This window comes from Larimichthys crocea, chromosome XIII (genome assembly GCF_000972845.2).
Source record: "Larimichthys crocea isolate SSNF chromosome XIII, L_crocea_2.0, whole genome shotgun sequence".
Lineage (NCBI taxonomy): Eukaryota > Metazoa > Chordata > Actinopteri > Sciaenidae > Larimichthys > Larimichthys crocea.
This window is the reverse complement of record NC_040023.1, coordinates 47427874-47454585: the sequence shown is the minus strand read 5'-3', so window position 1 is coordinate 47454585 and position 26712 is coordinate 47427874. Positions and strand designations below refer to the sequence as shown.

Below are 26712 nucleotides of genomic sequence, written 5' to 3'. Positions count from 1 at the left end.
ATTTTCTGTGAGGTGGGGAAGTAGAGACAAATGTAATAGCCTTTGCAGAAGTTGAGTCATTTCTAACTGTTGATATTCAACTCATTGGAATTCTCTGTGGGAATTCCACACCAATCTATCCAAACGCAAGTGTTGAATATAGCTTATTGGGTGCACAGTGTGCATATAAGGCCTGTGAGAGGGCAGCGGAAACCAGACTGCGTGGAGTTCAGTCATTCAGAACCTCTGCATACTGAGTAGTCAGTGGCTGTGGATGGGCGTTGAGCACACATCTTGTGTGTCCCACACCGTCCCCTGATGGTGTTGACGTGGAGTCCTTCGGAAGGGTTGGACATTTAAGAAATGGAGATGAACACAGGTGTGGTGCGGTCTCTTGGTGCTTGCATACGTGTCTCTACACCCACTTGTGTCTTCACAGTGTAGACCCATACAGTCTGAGCTGAGCGGTGAAAGAAAGGGGTGAACGTGTAGAATATCGCTTTTTATTTTTTAAAGTAAATAAGGAGCCCGGCCTCCTCTTGGCCATTACATGATGAGCCAACCCTAGTCACTCCTGGCCCTTCCCGTCTTTCCTCCCCCCTCCTACTTTTAACCCTGCTCTACATGTTCCTGTCAGTGGACTTGTCCGTGTCCATGGCAACAGGGCCCCACCCCCACAGGGCAGAGAGGGCCCTTGTTACCCTTGCCTGAAACAGGGCTATTGCCTCCCCACCCAAAAAAACACCACACCCCACTCACACCCCCACCCACCCTAAATCAAAGGCTGGGCCTAGGGAATGTATACCACCCCAACCCCCACCTCACCCCATACCCTGGCTGACTTCTTCTGTGTGTGGACCTATAGGTTAATCCGACTGGAAGTGCTTGGTGCATTTGCACATTTCGCTTGGCGTTCCCACCGCAATGCAGAGCATACAGAATGTGTGGGGAGAGAGGGGGGGGCCCGGATCAGCCAGGAATGGCACAGTGGGCCGGAAAGGGCTGGAATTCCTCTTGGAAGTTATTTGGGAATTTTCTTTACAATTTGAATTAAGTAGTTTCCTAATGTCTCAAATGAAATATGCTGTTGAACTGTTGTTGGCTTGATTACGGTCGTAGTGGCTGAGGAATTTCAACTACTGCGGCCCTTGTTGCACATGTGCAGTATGTTTTACTGCGTAGATGTACTTGTGTGCATTTAAAAAAAATAAAAAAATAAAAAAATAAAATTTTTTTTTTACACTTGAGTTAAAAGTTAGTTTGTAAAAGCTGCCATGTTGTCAGGAGTTATCTTCTACATAGCAAATTACAAAACAGACATTAGCAATAGCAAGTAGATGAGCTCCATTTTAAATGTTATTTAACAGTTCAGTGAAGCTTTAGGTAAAAGTACAAGAGGTGTGTGTAGTGTAACTCTTTACCTTTTTTTTTTTTCTTTAAGTTTACACAAAGCAGTAAATCGTGTCTACAAACTATATGACTTAAATTAGCTGCATATGTATTAGGTATGTGCAGCGTGAGTGCAGGGCTGGTGTAGAAATGGATCAGGGTCAGAGTTTGTTTCCACACTGTGTGTGTGTTCATGCTTCAGCACTCGAGCCATATGTACATTTTGTTCCTTTAGGTTTGTGCGTGTCAACAGTCAAGGGACTTTGGAGTGACCTGCACTCTTCTCACATTTTTATACAACATCCACATGCAGGCGGACACTTGTGAAACTCTGTGACTCATTGATCCACAAGTTCCATTGTCTGCATGACCTCCACACATCTAGCACTATGCTCGTGCTGCTCCACACAAACTGTAACTAAATTGGGCGAACCTTCAAGCTAAAAGGATGAATTGGGGATGTCTGTCCTGGTTGTTTCTAGTGACGGAGCACAGCAGCACCATTGTAACTGCTAGTCTCCAATTGCTTCTGCTTGTGTCCACACTCTCTACAAACAACCACGCAATTTTGATTCTTACCATTTATCGTGACGTGGCCAGTGGAGATTCCCTCTGGTTTCTGTTGACCCCCCCCCCCCCCCTTTTCTTTTTTTTTTTGGACAACAGCTGGATGCTCCTGGATAAGTGTCTATTTTGGTTAAAAAGTGGGCTTGAGTCTTGCGTTTGTTGTATCCTCATGATGCAGTACTACAGGGCACGTTTGATTCAAATAATATAGACAACGACTCAATGATATAGCGTGTCTTTGCCTTTTCAATCCCCCCCCCCTTTTTTTTTTAACCCCCTGTGCTCTCTTACTACTCCCTTCTGCAGCTTCACTTGTCCTGTTTCTCTTCCCTTTCTTGTTGTTCGCACTCATTGTGATACAATTGGTGATTTGGGACAAAGGGTGTGGTATAGTTTTAAGCTTAATTTTAATTTTGAGCACCCTCAACTCATTTAAGGCCACCCAGCTGTGATTTCCAAATCACCCCTTTGCCCGCTTTCTCTCATCACTTCTCCCATGTTTTTTTTTATTTTTTACCCACGGTATCTCAGTGCACCTGCTGGTTGGGGAATGGAATTAAAGCAGAAGTCATATCTGCAGCTTATCCACCCTGGTCTGTCTCACTAGATGGTGAAGGGGATAAATACCTGCTTAAAAATATTTTTTATTCAAATAAAATGCCTTTTCTGTTATTTACATCAAGTGCACTTGGTATTTTCAGCTACTAAATGTCTTACTCCCCTCTTCTCTCCCATCTCTCTTCCCATCTACCTTCATCAATTTCCTCCCTCCTCCTTTATCCATCCCCCACCCTCTTCCTCCCCTTGTTCTCTCTCCAGGAGCTGTAAGCTGCAGATCAGGAACATCCCGCCTCACATGCAGTGGGAGGTGAGTGCTAACAGGCTGCTAACTGCTTCCAGGGTGGGGCACCATCGGGCAGCCCAACTGGGCTCTCATTTAGTAGCCTCTGGAGTCACCTTGCCTCCCTTTTTTTGGGGGGGGGTTCAATTTAGCAGGCACTTGATGATTCGTTTGAACAAGGGTGCAGCTCAGGCCAGAGTAAGGCACTGACCAGTGGGTGGAACTGTGATTGGTAGAGCAGAAATGATTGCAAATACCACTAGAAATTTGATAATGAAGATTGTTAGGTTGAATTTGTACAATTTTAGCCACACAGCAGATTGGCAAAGCCAGGATAGATTGTCATGGTATACTAAACGTAGATATCGGAAGGAAAAAGATTAAATCTTTAACACAATTGGGATCTTTGGGTGATGTGGCAGTGTCAGGAACACGGAGAAACAAAGTCACATGATCTTTAAGCATTATATGGCTACATGTGCTGGCTACATACTTTTTTGTTTTTTTTACATTTTGGAAGCTTGCTGTTGAATTGATTTTTGGACTACTCATGATCTTATGTGCTTTAAATGGGAAACATGTCATAGTGTGTAAAAGCATTCACTCACAAACTAGCACATGTGGTCATTGTTGAAAGACAAAATGTTTTCTTGGTTTATTTTTATTTCATTTCCACAAGTTTTATTTTCCTCCAAGTGTATTGTCTGAGGGGTTGTGAAACATTTATGCGTCAGGGGGTTTGACATGCCCCCCTGGCCAACTCGAGTGTGCAAATCATATCCGTATATAGTTTATATTTCTTTTTAGAAAGCTAATTGAGGTATTCAGGACTCTGCATTGTAGTTTTGTTTCATTTACGAAATGGGTCTCTATGAAGAGATATGAAAATATTAACAATTGCACATGTATCAGCGTTTCCTTGACATGCAGAGGGTGGATAAAATAAAATGGGCAACCTGTATGATTTTAATGCAATCCAATACACTGCCCATGCAAGAAACATTAAATGTTGAGTCTGTGTTTAAAAAAAAAAAAAAAAAGAAAAGTAACTATTATTTCAGGACAGTTTGTAATGTCTAAGAATATATTATAAAGAACTTTAATGGTTAATTTGTAACAATAACACAATCCATAAATGCCAGAGCAAACTACACCTCATTACTTTAGTCCTGACGCTGTTGGTACAATGCGGTGTAAAAATGTTTTACAATATAAATGACATATAGAATGATAACCTGAAACATACCCGAAAAGTGCTTTTTTATATTAAGTCTGTGTGCTGCCACATTCATATAAATACATAAACAGCTTAGAGAGGTCACACATGAAGAAATCTAAAATAAAAATTCACGACTTGCTGTTAATAGTCTTCAAAATAAAGATTGTACACACTATCCCAATGGAGGTGACTTTTAAACTGCATTCATTATTTCACCTGATTTTGGATTAAGCCTGGACGTGAACCTTTGGCATTTTAGGCAAAAATACCACCCACAAATTTTCTGACATTTCTTCAGAAAACCATGCTGGAACATACAAAACTGTCCTGAGTTGTATAAGTTGGATGAGTTCAAGTTTTAGTGTCTACATTGTTTCTACAGAGGATTTAAACTGAGTTGGTGCAATAAAACTGCTCAAGGTCAGTTATTTTTAAAAATCAAAAATACAGACCACTTGTTTTTGTTTTCCCATAAAGGGTTAAAGGGCATAAAATATGTCATGTAGAAATGATTAATAGAAACAGAAATGGTCAGCTGTAACATGGTCAGATTTCAAGGCCACCCCCTGATTTAATGAAAGTCTTGAGCAACAGTCGTGTGTGTGTGTGTGTGTGTATGTCCGTGCATTGCACGTCTTGCTTTCTTTGCATGTGATAAGCATTTAATTTAAAACTCTGGTATTCAGTTGTCGGCTACACATTCTACTTTGATTACATGCTGATCTGCTGGGCACGTACGTTTATCTGCACTTGAACATTAAATCAACATGTCAGAGTTGTCTAACAAACCATAAACAGCACAAATAATTTGTAAAACTCAAGATCCTACTGTTAACTTCCATGTGGATTCTCATGAGCCAGCAACACAGCTTTACGTGACCTTTTTCCCCCCCTCCTCCTCTGCAGAGGTTTAGCTGTAATAGCGTGTGCTTGTGGTGGTGTTTAATTTTCTGCTCTGTAAAGAAAGCCTAATCAGAATTGTCTTACTGAATTGCACATTTTATTTATTTATTTTTACATTGTAAGGGTAATGCATGGCTTTAGATTTCAGCCTGATTCACTCACTGTGATCAAATGGCTACGGGCGGGCTGAGCGTTTTGTAATGGTGGGCTCGCTTTGCCTACACATGTCTCTCAACTGCAGCTCCAGATCCACCCATGTTCCTAGTATGTATCGAGCGAGCTGTTTGCTTTTTCAAAAATGTGACATGAACCCCCCCCCTCTCTCTCCAGATGGGGGAGGGGTTAGAAGAAGAATGGAGGAACAGAATAGAAAGGGATCTTTTGATGCAAAGGCCTTGTATGTATCTTATCAGGTAGATAAGACAATGGGTCATAGTGTTTTGTAGCCCTTACAGCGAGAGAATAGTGGCAAGAGTAGTGGCGTGTTCACAAGCTGTAGTGGGTGGGTGGGCCTGGTCTGTTTCCCCTTCCATGTGCACCGATTCACAGAATGTGTAGCATGAACTCGCACCCCTCCCCCAGCCGCTGCTTCCTGCTGGAATGTACCCCACCCTTTCCTGAATGGCCTGGATTCCCATTGGCCGGGCTAAATAGATGGACAGGCGGCTCATCCAGCCAGCAGCTAGCAACTCTTGGCTTCAGAGAACTCATATCAGAGCTGGAGCAGCTAACGATGGGGAGTGGAGATGGCAGGGGAGGCGGGAGGTTGCTTGGTTGGTGGGTTGGTGGAGCGAAGGGGGGCAGGGACGCACTGTTGTTGGCTAGAAAGTGGGGTTGAGCTCTTAGGGGGTGTGGCCTTGTGTTCAACTGAGCATGGGAGGATGTCTTAGCTTAGCTTAGTACCCTCGCTCCCCCTCTCGCTCACATTTGATCACATCTATGAATTGAAGTTTTGTGGTCTCCAGATTTGGGCATGTGGCCATTGTAGTATGGCTTTCTTTTGGATTCATTTTCTAAAAAAAAAAAAGAATTAAAAAAACAGCTTGTGTTTGCATTAATGCCTTTTTTTTCATGTAGGCATGACTTTTAAAATGTATTTTACCAATAGACCCTTCCATTTAAAAAAACAAAAGCAACTCTAGCTTTATGAATTTGCAAACTCCCAAGGATTCCTAAAAACGTTGATTTCAAAAACAGCCTGTTATTCGTCTCTTATGCATTTATTTTTAAAGAAATGGTTGTTGTGCAATGAACACATGGGTGCTTTTGAAATAAAGACTCTTATAAATGTCATAAAACCTGCTTAGCACCTGGAGGTCCATACAAGTGTCTTAAGGGGAGATTCATAATTTGAGGAAGACAGGCTTTTACAATAAGGCAGCAAATTTATCCACGTAACAACATTGAACTCTGGGGTTCAGAATTAATGGAATGTGTCCTTGCAGTGAGATGGGCTGGTTCCCATAGATAGCTTCTGCTCAGTGACAGGTTCTGATCAAAAAGTCTGTGTAATCATAGCCTTTTCTTTCTCTTTCTCTCAGGTTTTGGATGGTATGCTTGCTCAGTATGGTGCAGTAGAGAGCTGTGAACAAGGTAAATACATACTTGTTCGAGCTTCGTCGCAATTTGCTCAAAATTGTACCACCTTGCCTCAACACACATCATATACCGCATTAAATTATTTTATAACTATATTACAGTTTTGTTTTTGTAAATAAAAATGTGTTATTGCAGAGTAGCACAGTGAATTATAATTGTTTAACCATGTAAAAGTAGTCCACTGTGGTAAATTGTGTCACTGACTGTGTGTGGATTGACTCTGCCGTGTGTTCTCCCACAGTAAACACTGACATAGAGACTGCGGTAGTCAACGTTCGATATGCAGCCAAGGACCAGGCCAGGCTGTAAGTACACACACACACACACACACACACACACACACACAGTCTATTCACCTCATTAACCTCTAGCTCTTCAGTCCCTGTCATATGGATCTGCTAAAGTTTGAATTTTTTTACTTTACCCATTTTTTTTTCTCAGACATTAACTTCCTTTGTGTAGTCTGTTTTACAGTGCACCTGATTCATCCTTCCAAAAAAACAATCCAGTTATTTGACGTGCAATGATTGGGAGGAGGGGTGTGTGTGTGCATGTGTGGAGGGGGGGTGGGGGGGTTAAATTAGCCGTCTGGTGCCCCCTGGTGTACATGAATCACACTACAATGTTGCTCTCAGCTCGGGCGTTGTTGAAGTCTCCAGGCAAAATTGATCGTTTCACTACAAAAATAAATCCACGAGGCAGTCTCGTGTATTTGGTGTGACTGTCATCTTGAGGTTGGAGTGACTTTTTCATAGCTCCTTAGAAGTGACGCTTGGCCACTACCCTTCAAGGTGTTGGGCTTGAAAGGTCTTACCACCTCGTCCCATGTGCCCATTATTTGAGACGTGAATCGTTTCAATTTAGACTGAGGCCTCTTGATTAAGTTTCAGTGTCCTCACTCTTTGGAATCTCCCATCGATGAGGAGATTGGGAAAGGGATCAAATGGGGAGCTTTTTGTTGATTGCCTCAACAGAAATTTGTTTGGCAGTTGATCCACTCGGAGCATTTCACTCCCAGCCTTTCTGTGATTTTTATTTTTATCTTAAATCATAGCCACTCAGTTGTGATCAAGAGTTTTTGAGACTGAAATTTCTTATGTCTCCCAGGGCAATGGAGAAGCTGAATGGATCTATGATGGAGAACTATGCCTTGAAAGTGTCCTATATACCAGATGAGACAGCTGCACCAGAGGGTCCTTCAGCAGGGGGCAGGAGAGGCTTTAACGCCCGTGGACCACCTCGTTCTGGTTCTCCAGGTCTGGGTGCCCGGCCCAAAGTGCAATCCGACATACCACTGCGCATACTGGTTCCCACACAGTTTGTAGGGGCAATTATCGGCAAGGAGGGTGCCACTATCCGCAACATCACCAAACAGACCCACTCAAAGTACGTACACAGAGGTCAGGAATTATACTTAACATTGCCAGTGTTCTGTGTCCTGTCCTTTTTTCTTTTTTTTTTTTTTTTGTACTGCTGACGTCCAGCGTTAGAGTAAGCTGATTTCTAAATCATCTTTCATTTCCTCCCACAAAGGTAATGTAGTCTCTGGTAAGAACTAAAGCACCATGGAGAGATGCCACACTGGTAAATTGTATTTAAAAGCTGAATTATATGAAATCTTTGTCTTGAAGTCTTTGATTTAGAAATGAGAAATAAAAGGGAGTCCTTCTCTGACATAATTGACCAAAACTATTGATGCGCCTGCTTTATCTGCTGTCAAACCCTTCTGTGTCAGTAGTCCCCTGAACTTTTATCCACTAAATGGTACAATGAATCCCCCTCTGCTTCACTGATAAAATTCAAAAACATAGATGAGCTCTCTTCTGTAACGCACTAATGAACATAACTAGGCCCATCTCAAACTTTGTAACTAGTAAAACCGTTAACAAAGGCTGTTTTCCTACAGCGCCACACCCTCAAAATTGTTTTGACATTTGAGTGAGGACTTTTACCACACTGCAGCTGAGTCGGCTCTTATAAGGGTCTTTGAATGGAAAAGTTTCACTTTTAGTATAATTATATCTCCAGAGCTGTTTTTGACACTGTGAACCAAAAACTGGTTTGAATCAGATTTGAAGGACTGGAACTCTGTTGTGTTGATCTGTGGTTGTACACCTGAGCTTGGAGTCCCCCAAGACTCTATTCGTGGGCCTCTTGTATTTAATGTTTACATGCTCTGACTAGTGCAGGTTACAGAAAACCACTAAATATTTTTCTATAATGCAGATGACACATTTCTATAACAATACCATAGACTAGGGCCTAAAGGTTAATATTCACATTTAGACAATTAGATCAGTCCAGGATTACCTCAGAATAAATAAAAAAAATTAAAGGACTTCAGCCCCTTTCAGGATTTATAAAACTTTGATCTGGCCTTGCCTTGCCTTGCTGCAGCTGATTCATGCTGCTGCTGCACACTAAGACCAGGAGACTGACAAAAGGAAGCTAATGCAAGGAGCTATAGCTGGCCTGATGTGATCCAAAGAATTGACTTAGTCTGTTGGATTAAAGGACAAAATAGTTTTATGGCCAAAATGTATTTCTGCTCTGCTAGGTTATGAACCCTCAGATTGTCTTTCCCTGGAGTCAAAACTAAACATGAAGTAACAGCATTCAGTTTTTATGCACCACATATCTGGAACAAACGCTCAGAAAACTTGTGTTCTGCTCGAACTCTCAGAAAAGTCTTAAGCCCTGATTTTAAAAGAACTGTTTGCTGTATTTTATTAGGTTCAAATGTGGCTCTAGTTTCACTGTCTTTTTTTTATTTTTTTTTTTATTGTTAAACATGTTCAATTTTGGGGTGTTGTTTAGCTCAGTCGGTAGAGCATCCGCCCCATGTACAAAGGCTCGGTCCTTGCCGCGGCGGCTTAGGGTTCGATTCGGATCTGTGGCTCTTTCCTGCATGTCATTCCCCATCTCTCTTCAAGCTGTCTCTATCAAATAAAGCCACAAAAGTTCAGTTTTGACATTTTTAAAACTCTATTACTTAGTTTTAATCCTTAAGTCTTATTTGTCTTTATGGCCTTGTTTCCTTTTTTATATGTTGTATTAATGCCCTTGTTTTATGTAAAGCACTCTGAATTGCCTCATTGCTGTAAGGTGTTGTAAAAAATTTGCATCTCCTTGCCTTTACTCTAGGATCGACATCCATAGGAAAGAAAATGCAGGTGCAGCAGAGAAACCCATCACAATTCACTCCACCCCTGAAGGTTGTTCGAGTGCTTGTACAACCATCATGGAGATCATGCAGAAGGAAGCCATTGACACAAAGTTGTGAGTTTGTGCCAAACAAAATGAGAGAATATTTACCATAGCTCACCTCAGCTTTAACAATTTGTCATTGAGTTTTTTTTGTTAAACACACCTTTGGCCTAATCAGATTTCAAGTGACATAATTGTCCTAAAATTCCTAAGCTCTTTATTAAAATGCCATTTGTAACTTTTTTTACTTTTACAATCCTGTTAAAATAAGTTTGGATGGTAAGTTACGATGTGCAGTTGCTGTTCTTCATTGCTGAAAGTTTGACTTGTCTTGTAAGTCAGGTCTGTCGATTAAATGTATGGATTAGAAACTATTGCCCAGGAAAATTGGCGTTTACAGCTTGTGCATATAGTATAAAAGAAACATAATGTAAAATACTGACAGTTCACAACATACAGACAAAATAAACATCGGTAGGAGAGGTCTGATCTGATTGTTTAGTTACTGTCGAAGAATTTAACTAAACACATCTGTCTTGTGCAGTACTGAGGAGATCCCACTGAAGATACTTGCACACAACAACTTTGTAGGAAGATTAATCGGGAAGGAAGGACGTAACCTGAAAAAAATCGAGCAGGATACAGGGACCAAGATCACAATTTCATCGTAAGTTTTGAGTTCACTGATGGCTTTTCTTTTTTTATTGACACCATTTGTTGTCTGCTACTCAGCATGCATATTTATTGGCGTATTTTTAAGTGGGGGTCAGACTTTGTGCTCTGACACAATTGTTTTCATGTCTTCCTCCCCCTCTGCTGTTCTGTTAAGTCTCCAGGACTTGACCCTGTACAACCCAGAGCGGACCATCACAGTGAAGGGCACCATCGAGGCATGCTCGCAAGCTGAGGAGGAAGTGATGAAGAAAGTCAGGGAATCTTACGACAGTGACATGGCTGCTATGAACGTAAGCATTTTCAGCACTTAGGCAAAAAGTGAAATGCCTTCAAATGTGTTTGAACTTCTTCAAAAGTGGTAGACCTCTACAATAGATGATTACTGTGACTAAATTAATATTAAAATACTAAAATCATTTTAAAAAATTAAAACTAAAATGTATTTTAAAACAAGCAATCCAACAACCAAAAAACTGTTCATAGGAAGTGAATCAGATAATGGTGTTGACATGCAAAACAGCGATCTGGAAACACAGCTGCCAGAGCAGCACTTTCACATCCTGAATTGTCTTTATAAATAGACACCCTTAAAAAACCTTTGAAACAATATAAATTTACCAGCGTGATTGTATTGTGTCAACCAGGTTTCTTTTTAATTTCTTAAGTTGGAAGAAAATAACCTTTTCTAGAAAGGTTGGATATTGAGGAATCACTAAAAATGAAAACGTTCAGACTACTTGGACTCTGTGACCACCATTCTCAAACACGAGCTTACAACTTTGAACCAATGGGGATTACACCTGGAACATAAAGCTGTTTATGGTGGTTACAAGCTGGAAATAATAGATGTGAGACTATACAAAAAATTTACTCCATATTCTGGAAGTACACGCTTACATTTTGATCACTTCACTCTGTAGGTTTATTTTTAGTTCCTATCTGAAGGTGTCTGAAACGGGTTTGATACCAATTTTCTAGGGAGTTTTTGTGCCACTTGTTATTCAAAACACTCACTTTTTTGAATAAAGTGTTGCCAGTGGAGGTTTAGTACATGTAACATTGCCCCACCAACTTTGTTTTTTTTTAATTTGTAGGTCTCTTATGTCAGGCTTAGAGTGTGGGTAAAAGAATCACTAATTTGAGGCAAATTGGTACAATGAACCTACAAGCACTTTCAGACTCTACTGAAAAGCTGCCTAGCCATACTGTCAGCCATGTGCATCACTTTGTAATCTCAGGTGAAACTGTTTTGGATCAACTTGATCATGACAAATTTTATAATTTGCAGCTTTTCTTCTCACTTCATAATCTGAAGCATACATCTTGTGATGAGTATTGTGTTTATTAAAAATGTTGTTTCTCTCCAGCTCCAGTCTAACCTGATTCCTGGCTTGAATCTGAACGCCTTGGGTTTATTTCCCAGCGGCGCACCAGGCATGGGTCCCTCCATGTCCAGTGTCCCACCTCCTGGAGCTCATGGTGGATGTTCATCGTTTGGAGTAAGGACTCTCTTCTTGCTGCATACAGTACATTGGTTTGCTCCACACACTACCAAACCCAGGACTGCCTGTGTTTTTCATTTTAAAGTCGATATTCTGCAAGTCTTGGGTCAGGCTGCTGAAAACTGCAATTCATTAAAACAAAAGCAGACATTTGGTCTTTAGCAACTCAGTTTTGTTTCTTTTTTCCTTTAGTGCAGTCCTTATGGGGGTGAGGGGCCATTTTGGGCTTCTATGCTGTCGGCGAGCAGCCAGCCCCTTGCTGTAAGTCACCCGTCCCAAAGTGCTTTGCACGGCTTGTGGCTGCTCGCTCCGGGATTAGGAGGGGTGCAGGGTTTGCTCCAAGTTCATCTCTAGCTGCTCCTTGGTCTTAACATTTAGGCAGACCCTAAACTGTGTGTGGCAGTTAACCTGATGGAGAGGGAGCCGTGAGCGGAAACAGTAGTTTAACATTTTACAATGTTATGTCTGCCAAACATGCCACACTTGCAGTTTTTTTTGATTGGCAAGTTAAAAAATTGTGAGCACCGCAAACCCTGCTCCAGATCTGAAGACTGCCAAGACAAGTTGTTAGCGTGCCCCTCAGCTGATATATTGACTGGAATATTGGACTCGATCCAACATCAACAGTTCTACTTGTTGTTCCTCTTTGATGTAACATCACACACTTATGTACAAGTGTTTGCAAGAAGGTATCTGTAAATACATTCTTCTTTAATAAGACATTACATCATTTATGGAGGGTAATGGCAAAAACGCAAACTTCATATCCAGATGTCACTTTCCACCTGATTTTTCAGAAAGAATTACTAAACTGATGCATGCGGCAAACTCTGATTGTGGCTTTTAATAACCGAATTAAACAGAGGACTGACTATGTCTCTGGTGCTTTTTACACGGACGCAATGAGCTCCATGGTAGCCTTGAAGAACTGACCTGCTTTTGCTAGAGCCACTGTCTGCATTTGTGCATTGGTGGCTGGACTTGAGAAAGTGGTCTTCAGTTTTACTGTATGTGTGTGATCTCCTTGGTCAACTGACATGTTTTTACCGAGCAGGGACATCCAGAGTCAGAGACGGTTCACCTGTTCATCCCAGCGCTTGCAGTGGGAGCCATCATTGGAAAACAGGGTCAACACATCAAACAGCTGTCACACTTTGCTGGAGCCTCAATCAAGGTAAGTGACGGACAGGAGGTGAAGTTCTGAATCTCAATGATAACGTGTCGGTGCTAGTGGTCTGTCACTTGACTGATAGGAAGTGGAAGCATAAGTGCAGGTTGCCGTTCTGTTTTTTTTCATAAATGTTGACTGTCTGCTGTCCTTCAGATTGCCCCTGCAGAAGGAATGGATGCCAAACAGAGAATGGTCATCATCATTGGGCCACCAGAGGCTCAGTTTAAGGTGTTGTACCTCTTTACAGCCATATCACAAAACACTGTTGGTAGAAATAAAAGAATGGAGCCACATAGTTAAATTTGATGTTAGTGGCTGTTCAGTAGCTCTTTGAATATATTTTGCAGTCAAGATTTTGTTTTATTGGTATTTTAGGTCTAAAGTATTTAACTGACTTTTCTAGCCAATACAAAAATGTTTACTTGCTTTTTCTTGGGGAAAAAATGTCCCATTTCTTAAGTGCAGCAATGAGTAATCTGTACTCCAACCTGTCTGGCTGCAGGCTCAGTGTCGCATCTTTGGCAAGCTGAAGGAAGAGAATTTCTTTGGACCCAAGGAGGAGGTGAAGCTGGAGGCTCACATCAAGGTTCCCTCCTTTGCTGCTGGACGAGTCATCGGAAAGGGTGGAAAAACGGTAAACAAGGACACTGTTCGACAAGCCAGGAAATTGCAAAGCTTAATTTGGCACTAACAATACGTTTATTCTAACAAATGAAAAAACAAAGGTTTATATAGTGGTGGTCGTATCCAATGTTGTGCAGGTAAACGAGCTGCAGAACCTGACTTGTGCAGAAGTGGTGGTGCCCAGGGACCAGACACCGGATGAGAACGACCAGGTTATAGTCAAGATCAGTGGACACTTCTTTGCATGCCAGGTGGGTTTCTACAAAGAGCAAAGATGCCATGGTACCATCAAATCAATTTTTAGCATGTCAGCTGAGACTGACATAAGATATCACTTGATCGAGGTCATGGGATCCTTTTTTAAGGACTGTTTTTTAATTTGATAATTTTGTGCTATGATCTGATCTTATTTTTCTCATGTCATCTAGCTGGCCCAAAGGAAGATTCAGGAGATCCTGGCCCAGGTTAGGAGGCAGCAGCAGCAGCCTAAGCCAACATCTGGAGCCCAACCTCCACTGCCCCGCAGGAAGTAAAAGATCCAGTGGACCTGGAGGAATGGTGACCGAATCTGCCAGAAGACTCGACAGATGGACAGATGCAACAGAGTCTAGGGGGAGAAGAAGACAAGGGGTCGTAATGCTCATCTCAGGGGTCAAAGGTTATCAGAACCCAACCAAACATCCACCCCTCCTTGTCTTACTTGATGAACTTTCAAGTGTGGCTAATAAGAGACCCTACGCCTCTAACACCTCCACCCACCTCACCTCTCTGCATCTCTGTGAGATTGTACTTTTGAGGGCTCCCAACGTTGTCACCTGCCCTCACATGTACACACCCCTCGACCGCTCTCCTCCTTCCCACCACGGGTGTGTTAAATTCTTTTTTTTTTTTTTGTTGGTATTTTACACTAGAAACACAAGAAATAAGGATCCCCCCTCCTATCACCTCCTTGGTGTGGTACTTCAAACCTGACAAGATGTTTTGGTTGACTTCAGATTTAGTTTTTTTTTTTCCTTTTTTTTTTTTTTTAGTGTTTAATTGGTTGTTGAAGCTTTCTCATGAGTTTTCTGTGGAAAGGAAAGGCATTGCTATCAAGGTCCTGGTCGGACCAACAGAGAGGTTTATTTTGGGGGAGGGTTGGCTCAGATTGGGTGGGCCATGTTTAGGGGAAAGATTCTTGTTTCAGGACGGGACCCCTGAAAGGGTGGATTATATTGGGCGTCCTGCCCTTGTAATGATAGTGGCATTTTATAAATTTGGATGCATTTTATAGATAGACCTATATACATAGATGAATATATATTTAGAGGTGAGGGCAGCGCCATAACTGACACTTAGGGAAACGGTGCCGAACTGCTGCTGCCCAGGAAAACCAATTTAATATGCATTTTACTTAACTACCTCAGGATCTAGTACCTCAGAAGAGAAAAAGAAAATGATTATATATATGAAAAAATGTTCCTTTCTTTTTTTATTTTGCTTTTGTGGTATTTTGTATACTTTATAAAGCTGATAGTCTTTGAACATTTTTATTTTTTTAAGAAAATTTAAAATTTGGTCAGCTGCCAACTGACCTTGCCTTCAACTCTGGTGCTTTAGGTGGCATTGTTCATGTGTATGTGTGACTTAAGATGACCCTGTACATAAAGTCTATTTGTACATAGCAGCCCCGGAGCAAGAGTTGGCGCCCCCTCAGCTGGCGGCTGACAGGAGTATCGAGAGAAAAATCGCCTCAGTTTTTCCCCTGAGGGTCCACCATCTTCTGAAAAAAGAGAAAAAAAAAGTACAAAACAACTAAGACATGCAAATAATGCCAACCGTACATAATTGCAGCAATGCCATTTAGTTTTGGGATTGACATTATTATTGGTAATGGTACTTTAATTTGTCAAAATTTCCTTTTTGCCTTCCTAGCAGGGCTGTGGTCAGGGCAGGGCAGTGTGGACTGTAACAGTCCTCTTTCTAGCTGCTCTAGAGTCAGCAGAGCGTCTGTTTTTTTTGTCTGTTCTGTTCCCAGACCATCTGCCACCTTCTTTTGAAAACGATGGTCTCTTAGTAAGGTCCAAGCCCGACTAGGATTATTTTCATAGAGCAAGCTTTGTCAGTTCGGAGTGGCCCTTGTAGCCAGGCCATCAAGTCAATGTTAACGTTGTTCACTGCATGGTGAGGGTAGGGGGAGTCACACTGATAGATGCATTTTTTTTTTTTTTTTTTTTTTTTTTTGCGCTATAGGAAAATGATTTACAAAACATTTCTCTGTAACCCACAAATGTAACTTGATGTTTCAATTTGTTGCTCATACAGGGAAATCAAGCCAGAAAAGGCACACAGAATACTGAATGAACCCTGACTGGGGGTAAGAAAAGAGAAAAGGAATCCAAAACTTAAATATACAATTTATTTCATTTGTCTCTTCATGCCGAATGTAAATATGTTGATTGTGGTAGAAGTGCTCGTATCCATGCTTCCACAGTAGAACGCCGTCTACCTCAGCTGAGGGGGTGGGGGGTTGTTGTGGCACTAGGCACCCCGCCCTACCCCCACTGAGCGCCAGCGCGCACTGATACCTCAGTCCCCCAGAACACTTCTTTCTACATGGGCGTACCATCCTAACACCGCGCTTAACTGAGGGGCACAAGTGATACTTAAAATTATCCCTGACACCCAATTCCCTGCCTCCTCGCCAAACCACCCTTCCCTGCCCCTTTCCCCTCCTCTGCAGTTTGTTTTGATCTACCTCTTTAGACACGTATTTGAAGTAGAGGCATTCTTCTATTTGTTAGACTTTAGCCCCCCCGCCCCTCTTTTATGCCTCCCCCATGCTTCCCCCAAATATGATCGAAAACTTAAACTAAAAATCACGTACTATTTTAGACTTGAGAGTAATTGAAAGTGATCAAAAATATTTTCTTTTGCCATTGTTTTTATATATGTGTATGTATATACATATGTGTATATATATACTCTTGGCTTAATTGAAATCCTTAAATGGTGGTTATTTCTTTCTGCTTTCTAGTTTTGGTGGTGTGGCTTACATGTATTTGAAATTTTGCTTCTTTTTTTTTTTTGTGAAAAGGTCAAATCACATGTTTTTTTTGCATTCAATAGTTAAAATGAGAACAGGTTGTTGTTTTTTTTGTTTTTTTTTAAAAAGGGCCTGCCTTTCATTTCTGGTTGTAAGACTTCAAAATAGATACAAGTCCTGTCTTTTTTTTTTTTTTTTTTTTTTTTTCCCCTTTTTGTCTTTCACAGATGCTACACTCACTTGCTGATTTGGTAGCTGGTTTCTTCTGTTAGCATTTCTTGGCTGTGTAATGTGGAACATCCTCTTTATGAGACAGATATGAGGGACTGGGTCTCTGAGTTTTTTTTTTTTGTTTTTTCCCTTTCAAAAAAGCGATCTTACTTCAGCATGATATTCCCTCCTCCCCCTCTCTGCAACCATGCTTGTGCCCCTTCACCTCCCTTTCACACACAGCTCCACTTGTCAAATGCCTCTGAATAAAACAAAACAAAAAAAAATGTAATTGTGGCATGTTCGTCCTGTTTTAAAACTTTTTTTTTTCCCTTACTGTATTTGAGTATATCATCGTTGGAAAGTTCTCATTGCATACACAGGCAACCAAATTTATATCACTCGTTGGTCATGAGACAACTTTTTTTTTAAAAGAGCTTGACATCAAAGTGCATCTAGGATCCTTAAATTGTCTAGACACTTGAGCTGCTATGGTGGCATGTTTTATATTGTGAGTCAGGTCGGATCGACTTGATTAAATGTAGAAAGGTAGATTTCTTTATGGTACAAACTAACAATATGTTGGTTAGCTGATAAAACCAGATTTGTCTGTCACTAATTCTCACTTTTTAAAATAAGTGTGGACTGGTAGACCCTCATCAGATGAGAAATCTGTTGAATGTTTCTTCTGTTAAGAGGAGTTATATTTAATTTTCTGGCCTACTGGCTTTAAACAGCACAAGGAAGGACACGTAGCAATCCCTTTAACTGGGATGGGAAGTTATTAGAACTTGTTAAAAGTACCTCAAGAATTCATGTTATGGATGACAGTCAATATCTATGTCCAAAGATCTATTCATACATACAAATTGTACACTACTACATACTACACTTACTATACTACACTTTTTTTTTTTTTGCAGTCAAATAGTCTTTTACTATTCTTGTACACTTGTACAATCCAGTGTGATCCAATACATAAACTCTGCCATAAATTCTACTTTTCTAATGTTCAAATTTTTCACTGACAGTCAGAAGTATTAATGTATGTTAAGGTTGTAGTGTTAAATTGGACAGCGTTCTATTGAAAAGTGTTAGTTTTGGCCACCCCATTCACATACATGAGAGTTACTATTAGAAACACCTCAGTATGATGCTGTTCAGTTCAATACTACTGCATACTAGAACCTCAATAGTAAACTGTGTTAAATTAATATGTGGCAGTGTCAACAAAAACTGGAAAGTTATAAGCTTTGTAAAAGTCGAATTTTTGGTACAACTTATGAGGTGTTGTCTTGGATCACGTTGGATTGTACAAGTGTGAAGTGGCCGGTGTAATCTTTTTATACTAACAGGACATGATGTAATATGTGCCATACAAAAGAATCAAACTGGAACTTTAAAATGTCACCACAAATTAAACTTCACAAAGAGACAACAAAATGTTTTACCAAATTTTATTTTTAGTTTTCTGAGACCATCATCCACAATGAGTACCAGTACAATGTGTTGCTGTCCTAGGATTTCAGTAGCTTCAACCTAAAATTGAGTGGCAAATGTTAAATGTGAGCAGTTTTTTTTTTTTAAATAACCAAACCTTGAATTATCTGTTGGTCATTTGTACTGAAGGAAGATTGGTTGAATAATACATATTATGTGGCTTGACAGACGTCTTAAAAAGATGAGTGGTTAGTTACAGTATAAGGCACAGTGTTGAAAAGCAGTACTTGGCACAAAATCTGCTCAAAAGTATTTCTTTGGATCAAAAAACAGACAACTTGAACCCAATTCATCTCCTAGCAACTACTTCATCCAACGATGAGACAAATCAAGGAGATTAAAAGGAGCAGTGCATCACTCAGACATTTAACAGCCTCTTTAGTAAATCTTACTAATCATATACTGCTGTAGCATTAGCATTTGCTGTAGCCAACACTCGTTTAGCAACTTAATTAAGACACAAAGACAAAAGTATTATTTACTAATATTTCTCTACAGACATGAATGTATTCCTGCTATCTTCACTCTTTAATTATATGACTTACATAATGCTTAGATTTGCATATGTCATCTGTGATTTTCAGTATTTTTGCCATTAAAGGGCAGAAATCCTTTGGTGTAGCTCTTTACAGCCTACAGGGGGCGTCTCTCAGTCAGCAGGTGATGGCGCTCCTCACCGGAGGGGAATAGTGCCTCCTTCAGACGAACCATGCGACCTCTGACCCCAGCTGGGCTGCAGGCGTCCTCCACCAGTGACCTACGGATAGGACGATACACCTTGTAACGCCTGGGAGACGGGAAAAAGTGAGATACCGGGTAAGAGGGTGGAAATATTTGGGTGGAGGTCAAAATAACAAGACACACGTTTTTAGGTACAGGTATGTACCCCTGCATGTCATGGCTACTCACTTGCAGACCAGATAGGCAATGAAAGCAAAGACAGCCACCAGCACAGCAGTAGATGAGAGTACCACTACTGCAGCATTAGAAGTCTTGGACACTACAGGGACACAACCAGACAGACAGAACAATTAATCAATCTGTCCACTGACTACAAAGCTGAAGAGAATGGATTTATATAAATTTGTGAACATGTGTAGGATATGAGAATACATATCTTTGTGTAACTGACCGTGTGTATCCTGGGACTTGTTGATGGTGACAGTGGTGGTGGTCAGGGCCAGGCTGCTGGAGTCCTCCAAGGTGATGTTGACACAGTAGGTGCCAGGCTCCAGAAATGTTCGCCTGAGATGCACTTCACACTCCGACGACGGTGGCACATCATCACACATGATATTACGTACCTGGGTACAGCTGGGGTCTGACACAATGGTGCAGGCTGAAGTGGGGATGCTGAAGATGAGGGGTGGAAAGATGAGGTGTTAACTAAAATTAGCAAACCTTTTCTTTGTCTGAAAACTTTTTTTAATGTGCCATAGCACCAGAGATTTTCAACTTTGAATTATTTAATGATTCAATTAGATTATCTAATAAATTGCTAATGTCCTTGACTGACTTTGTATCACCAGAATTTGAATAATTTTCAAAAATATAGATTACTTACTAGGCATATATGTTTTTTATTTATTTCTGAGCTAGAAATGTAAATAAGTGATTAAAACATATTCTATATTCCCTTAGAGATGAAAGGCTGTTTTCTGGAGATACGATTTTGAATTTTATCCAACAGCAGTCAAGAAAAACACTGACATAAACTTAAAATATAAAGTGAATACTTATACACTTACTTTCCTAGACACTTCACGAGGAAGCTGATGTCAGTGCTGGTCACTCTGGAAGCTGACACGTCCACAATGCGACTGTTTGGCTGGCTGTTCAGTGCGTGCTTGGGCTCTGCAGGGGACACATAAATGCAGCTGGTTTTAGGTGTGTGATGAGGCTCAAAGTATTTTAGTGGAGGGTGTCGTGTGTGTTCGCCACACTCCACAAAGACAGTTTTGGGGGGATGAACAATTTTGATATGAAACCTTTTCATATGACATCCATTGCCTGGATATTCATCCTGCTGAACAGAGGGCTGCAGCTCTGTTCTGCTCAGTGGAGCTGACTTTCCTTTAAGAGCTGAGTCTACTCCATGTTGTAAACTTGTTTAGTTGAAAATTGAAATAAAAGAAGTACATTATATTTACATTTTGCTGTGGTAAATATTTGACTACATGAAAGCAATCATGTATCCTTACTCTGAATTGGTTTTGTGTTATCCTGTGGTTAAAGACCCACAGGTGGCTCTGTGCAGCTGTTTAGGCACTGCAGTGCTTTAAACTAAATGCTAACATCAGCATTATTACATGCTGATGTTAACATGTTTACAATGTTCACCATCTTAGATTAGCGTGTTAGCATGCTTATTATAAACAATAAACACAACTACAACTGAGGATGATGAGGATGTATTGGGCAAAAAACACTTTAACCTAATGATGGCGCTCATTGAAAAGTCAGTGGATAACCAGTGATTAATTCTGTGGGGGATGAATGTCTATACAATGTCATGGCACTTAATTTAATAGTTGTGAAGACATTTTACTCAAAACCACAAATTTCAACCTAATGATGGCATTAGAGGAAAAGTCATTAGGATTAATTCTCTGGGCAACATAGATATCTGTACAAAGTTTCAAGTAATCCACTCAGTCATTTTTTAAATTGAAAGAAGAACCAAAGTGGTGGAACCAACCAACCAACAAAGAGACACTGCCATCCCTGGAGCATTATTGGCTGAAAATGAATAGATAATTAAGGAGAAAGTGAAAATGTGAGCTGATCTATTATTTTATTTTCATAAAGGATATTCATTTTTATAAGAGCTAAAAGCTACACTAAGTGGACCTTTTAAAAAATTTCTGACTTTAGTGCCATCTTCTGGCAGCATCACATAAGACACTGTTTTATCGAAAGTAAGTAAGTGTTAAACTACATGTATGTCATCAGACTACACAGTGAAAAGAGAACTTTAGCCTCCCACCCACCAATAATGGTGATGTTGCCCATGAAGGTCCCATGGGCGTAGCGGAAGCACTCATTGTTCTTGAGGCGCCTGGTGTGGAGCCAGGCCAGAGTGGTGGGGTTGGTCTCTGGGATCGAAGTGGACACAGTTGGGGCGAGGGGCTCCGTGATGGGCATGCCTGTTGTAGGGGGGGAAGACGGGAGGGGTCGGCTGGTTTTGGGTGGTGCTGAAATGGGAAACAAATGTCAAGATATAGACTGAATGATCTGGATAAGAATGTGTGTAGGTGATGCATGCTAGTATTTTATTTTCAAGTATTCATTAATATTTAATGCACTCCTGCTCAGATGCACGTACTTCCTCTGTCTCTCTCTCTTATAAACACATAAACACTGTTTGTAATTGAACTCACCCTGTGTGGTCTCCATCTTGATAGTACCAGCATGAGTTCTGGGTGGGAGTGTTGGAGCCACTGAAGGAAGAGGCACAGGAATACAGTAAGACCCATGTGATTTTGTCAGGTAACACTTCAGTGTCTGGGAAAGTCTCCCTCCGGATTAATACCATGCAGATAGTTTTGGTTTTATTTGCCCATGGTTTGAGAATACCTTCTCTGAGATGTCTGCTCCTACTTAAATAAAATAGAGGTGAATGTGCTTAAGGCATTGAAAACTAACATTTAAAAATTCAACAGCAGCTCGTATTATTACTAGAAAGTGGATCCCTTATATCCCTGATATCTTAAAACCTGGGAAAATAAAACTCAAACTATCTGAACAGCTGGATAGCAGTATGTGATTTTAGTACTTTGATAGATAGTCTGCCAAGACTTTACCTACTAGACCATCCTGGTGTCAAACTATGAAAACAAGACTATAATGTTCTGCAGGTGCCATCGCGGTTGTCTCAGCTTGTGCTTAGAGGCATAAAATTCTTAAATTTAGACTGGGAGCCATTTAAAAGATATAGGAATCCACTGGGCAGAGAGGGTCTAACAAATGTTGCTATCAAGTTTCATTGAGGGAACTTCAAGATCCAGCATTTTTACATCTAAAAGTCAGGATATCTAAAATACTAAATCACTGGATTAAAAGCCTCTAAATCTGAGCCTCAGTTAAGAGGACTACAACAACTGGCACAAGGATATATCTCTGTCCCGTACCTGTGGGATGTGATGGTGTGGAGGTCTTCTGAGTCGGGGTGGCAACAGTGGGTGGACACTCTATAGGGAATGCTGCCTCCACCACCAGCTTCACACTCATGTTCCCCAGGCTGCTGTAGGTGTGTGTGGTCACGTCACGGTGTGTTACCAGCTGGTTGCCATCTCTGAAGTCCCAAATGTAGTCAATGGAGGATGCGGTTTTGAGATAGCCACTGGGGTCATGGAGCTGGACTTTGAAGACCACGTCCTCACCACGAAAGTAAACATTCTTAGTCTGGTTGACCGCGGCCTTCTGGGAGATGTTGACGGCCACTGGGATCTTATCTAAGAAGAGAGTGTGTGTAGGGGAGTCATAAATAGTTAATTTTCTTGTGCTTATATCTGTTTGTTTGTCTGAAACATCGCAACAGATTAAGCTGTACACGCTTATGAGTTTGTGAGTTTGTCTTCACCTGTGACGTAGAAGACGGTGTTGTCAGTGGTGAGAGGGCTGTACTTCCTGCGCTCACGTTTCCTGTAGACCATGACCTCCATGACATCTGCCCCCACAGGGATGTTGGTGGTGTTGATGGTCACACTGGAGGAAGAGCCGTCACATGTCTCATAATACTGACCTGTGACAAACAGAGAAGATGAATGGTGAGAAAACCTGGTACTTCATTTAGTTTTTGAATGTACATGTGTGTAAACTGGTAAACCAGTGTTTTTTTTTACCCATTGCATGCCACACGTAGACATAACTCTTGCGTCTCCAGTCATTGCTCTGAGGGAAGGGCTTCCCATCAGGGAATACATTGCATTTCTTTAGGTCTATACACTTTCCAAAGCCATAGTCATCCAACCAGGAAGTCCAGTTGTACACATAGCCGGAACGCAATTGTCCATTGGCTGCTCAGAAAAGAAGAGAGTGAAGCAATGTTATTTAAAAAACCAACAACAATTAAAGCTGCACTAATTGTTTATCTAACAAAATAACTACTTGTAATGTGAAAGAGGTTGCTTAACGAGACAAATCTCATAGACAACTATCATTCAGCACTCTATTTTCCCTCAGCTCTATGAAGCATTTTAATCTCTTTTGTTTTAGTTTTATGGCCAGCAACTTTATTATTTTGGTTTTAGTCTCACCACGCTTGTTTCTGGGAACAGTTATTTTCAACAAAATATTTTTAACAAAAATCCACTGTTCACTATACCGCTCAGCACAAAACACCAGACAGACAGTTAACATTCAGCTGATGGAGCATTTTAACCAAAGATTTAAATTTAATTTAGATCAAAGAACCAGATACTTCCCTCCTGAGTTCATGGAGACCAAAACAGAGTTAAAAGAAGTCCAAACATAGGACATTATCAATCACCACGTGAACAGAGACATGACTTCAAGTGGTTTATAATCTTTGTCTGCTGGATGTATAAAAAGGCAAATATTTCCTAACAAGTTCATATCAACTTTATGAGTTGATAATATATATCTATGTTGTGCTGCCCCCAAGTGGCCAAAAAAAGAATAAATATTGCTTTAAGTGTACATGTGAAACTATTTATTATTACTATGCTTGTGTGACATTTTTTTGTTTAATGCATGGTGTACACTAGTATGGCTGTGTAATATGGTGTAGGGGTGTTTTGTGGTGCGGGCCTGGCCGGGCTTTTTGACAGCACCTGAGGCCTCCAGCTCCGTACCATCCTCACAGTGATCATCCCATACAAGGTCCCCATTGGAATCTTCCTTCTGACATGGAGGGTACTCCAGCTTTGCAGTGAAGGAGATGCAAGAGCCATTGAGAGCCGGACTGTCGCTGGTCAGACGGACCTTGGGTTTACCTGCAGAAATGTGGATATTCCAGGTGAAAAACTCAGATCATTATAGGAAGATTTCAGAGGAAAAAAAAGACGTCACTCACCTTTGTGGCGTGTGAGCTCTTTTGGCTTTGGGTTTAGTGGAGGGTAGAGATAATCATCCCATGGGTTGGTGTCAGGATCCCAACCAGGGATTGGTGGAATTGGAAATGGGAACTTTCCTATGGCATGTTTGTGAGGGAACATGTCACCATATGCTGGGGAGAGAGAGAACAAAAGCACATTTGAAGATCCCATACCCTTTAAATTATGCTGAAGATCACTGAGGGAAACTGGCTGTCCAGGGTTAATTGTGCAAATTTAAAGACACATAGGCTTGTTTTTCTTTTGGATAATATCTTCATTTCTTCAAGGTTATTTTCTGCTATCTTAAAACTTTTAATTTATCATCTGGAAAGAAATCATCTGACATGAGAAATTTACCTTTTCAGTTTCAGGTTTCTAAATAATAATGATGAGATCAGGTTTTTAACCGATAGTAGTTTTTCTTAAAACTCCCTAAATAAAAAGCATGAAAATATTTGAAATAACATTTTAACACCAAGCACATCTGCTCTGTGAAGAAAATTATTAAGAATTTCGTCACCAGATATTTGACTCTACACATTTATTATATCTTGAAGGAATTAATCCATTGAATGTCTTTTAATTGTTAATTGTATTTCTATTCATAACTTCATCGTTTGTTCTTGGCATCTGTCTTAATTTACTTCAGCGTGACTGGCATATTTAAGGGTCAGTGGGTGGCACAAGAAAACAACAAATTCCATCAGTGTTATTTGATTAAAGGAAAAGGGTTATCTGTCTTTGTGTAAGCAGACATTTGTGCTGATATTCGTCTCAAAGGCAAGACAAACGAACAATTTAAAATAAATGTAGCTGTCATGGTTAATTTTCTTGTTTTCATATCGATAAAGTTCAATAAAAAATAAATTCTTTGAGCCTTTGGACTCCTATATGACCTCATTATTGTGAATAAAATAGGTTAAGCCGTTTGTAGGTTCCGATTTATTCTATTTTTATGGATGTAAAATAGTTTCCTTCCTTTGTGTGTTTAAGTTTCAGTAAGGGCACACGCCTTAATTAAGCTCATGGGACTCTGAGTGCAGACAGCTGATGACAGGACAGGTATTAAAGAAACTTTGAGACAAATATCGAATATTAAAAATCTGTTTTACACTCAATAACTCCTGCGACAAAACTATTATTAAGTAAAAACCCGATGAGATCAAATATTTCTGTGATTTCAGTACGGATGTTGAAATTTAGGCGGGCCATTTAGTATATATATGATGAGTCTGTTGTTAATATTTCTGTGCCAGATCTCGTCAGACTTTTTGTTCAAAATATTGGCATCATAACAGATCAGCTGACAACTTTAAAGCAGCACTACTTACTCTTGCGCCCTTCAGCATGATGCACAACGCAGACACAAACCAGGAGAAAAACACATCGCAGGGCTTCCATTTCTATCAGCAGGAAAAAAAAATATTGATATATTTAAAAACAAAAAAAGCCAATCCACCTCCCAAAAAATAGTCGATCTCTTCACCGTCAGAGCTGGTCCCTCTCTCTGCTCGTCCAGCAGTACTTCCCCCTGCTTGTCCTGGTGTTCAATAATTTAATCTGGGGCCGCTGAGCCAACAAACATGTGATGTTTCCTAACAAGACGCATCTCATCCCTCATTAAGTTTCCTGGGCGCAGGGAACTCATGAGAGATGAGATGCGCACGGACATGCGCACGGCCCCCCCTCTCCCTCTGCCTCTGATAAGAAATGATTAAGAGCTGTGTGCTTCATGGTCACCTCTCATGTTTGCAATGTTTATATATTTATTCGCCTTTTCTGACAATGTGATAATAATGTTTGTATAATATCTTGTAGTATGGACTACGATGTCCATACTTTTTTTTTATGTTGAGTACCTTTTTTTATTTTCCCCTAACTTACAAGATTTGATTTTGAAACCTGCTAGACTAAAAATACATTTTGGTTAACTTTTTATCTCCACAAAAACAAAAACAATTTTATTAGAAATTGATTCGAAAAAAAAACCCGGTTAATTTTGATCAAATGAATGCCTGAATAGAAAATGCTGCTTCACAAAAGGGACACAGATGGTCCATAAATGTAATTATAGAATTGCATTATAGAGGTATACTTACTATTACTGACTGTTGTGAGGTCAGTGTCTCATAACCTTAAATGTCCAGGTGTGACAGCTGAGCACATGACTGCAATATTTGGCACATCTGTCTGATCCAGCTGTGTCATGGTGATATGTGAACTTGTGCCACAGCTGCAACCC

General features: G+C 40.5%; 2 protein-coding genes across 4 annotated transcripts in view; one reads left to right on the top strand and one right to left on the bottom strand.

Moving 5' to 3' along the window:
- Positions 1-17198, top strand: part of igf2bp3 (insulin-like growth factor 2 mRNA binding protein 3) — a 22190-nt gene extending 4992 nt beyond the window's left edge. Inside the window, exons 3-15 of the mRNA XM_010735762.3 lie at positions 2755-2803; positions 6440-6491; positions 6739-6802; positions 7605-7883; positions 9642-9776; positions 10249-10371; positions 10534-10669; positions 11747-11878; positions 12936-13055; positions 13206-13280; positions 13555-13686; positions 13814-13927; positions 14105-17198. Coding sequence (XP_010734064.1) covers positions 2755-2803; positions 6440-6491; positions 6739-6802; positions 7605-7883; positions 9642-9776; positions 10249-10371; positions 10534-10669; positions 11747-11878; positions 12936-13055; positions 13206-13280; positions 13555-13686; positions 13814-13927; positions 14105-14209 — 1516 coding nt within the window. The 3' untranslated portion in view covers positions 14210-17198. The remainder of the gene's footprint in view (positions 1-2754; positions 2804-6439; positions 6492-6738; positions 6803-7604; positions 7884-9641; positions 9777-10248; positions 10372-10533; positions 10670-11746; positions 11879-12935; positions 13056-13205; positions 13281-13554; positions 13687-13813; positions 13928-14104) is intronic.
- Positions 17050-26712, bottom strand: gpnmb (glycoprotein (transmembrane) nmb). Of its 3 annotated transcripts, none has more exons than XM_027286781.1 (13): positions 26570-26712; positions 25802-25873; positions 24449-24601; positions 24207-24368; positions 23256-23429; positions 22994-23155; positions 22542-22865; positions 21792-21851; positions 21402-21605; positions 20160-20265; positions 19544-19764; positions 19321-19411; positions 17050-19198 (listed from the first exon to the last, which is right to left on the bottom strand). In XM_027286781.1, exons 2-13 carry the CDS (start codon positions 25869-25871, stop codon positions 19045-19047), a joined length of 1881 nt encoding a protein of 626 aa, XP_027142582.1. In that variant the 5' UTR covers positions 25872-25873; positions 26570-26712; the 3' UTR covers positions 17050-19044. The 3 variants fall into 3 exon arrangements, with proteins under 3 accessions (XP_027142582.1, XP_027142581.1, XP_010734062.2); XM_027286780.1 differs by lacking the exon at positions 26570-26712 and adding an exon at positions 25957-26150; XM_010735760.3 differs by lacking the exon at positions 26570-26712 and having other exon boundaries at positions 24228-24368; positions 25802-26151.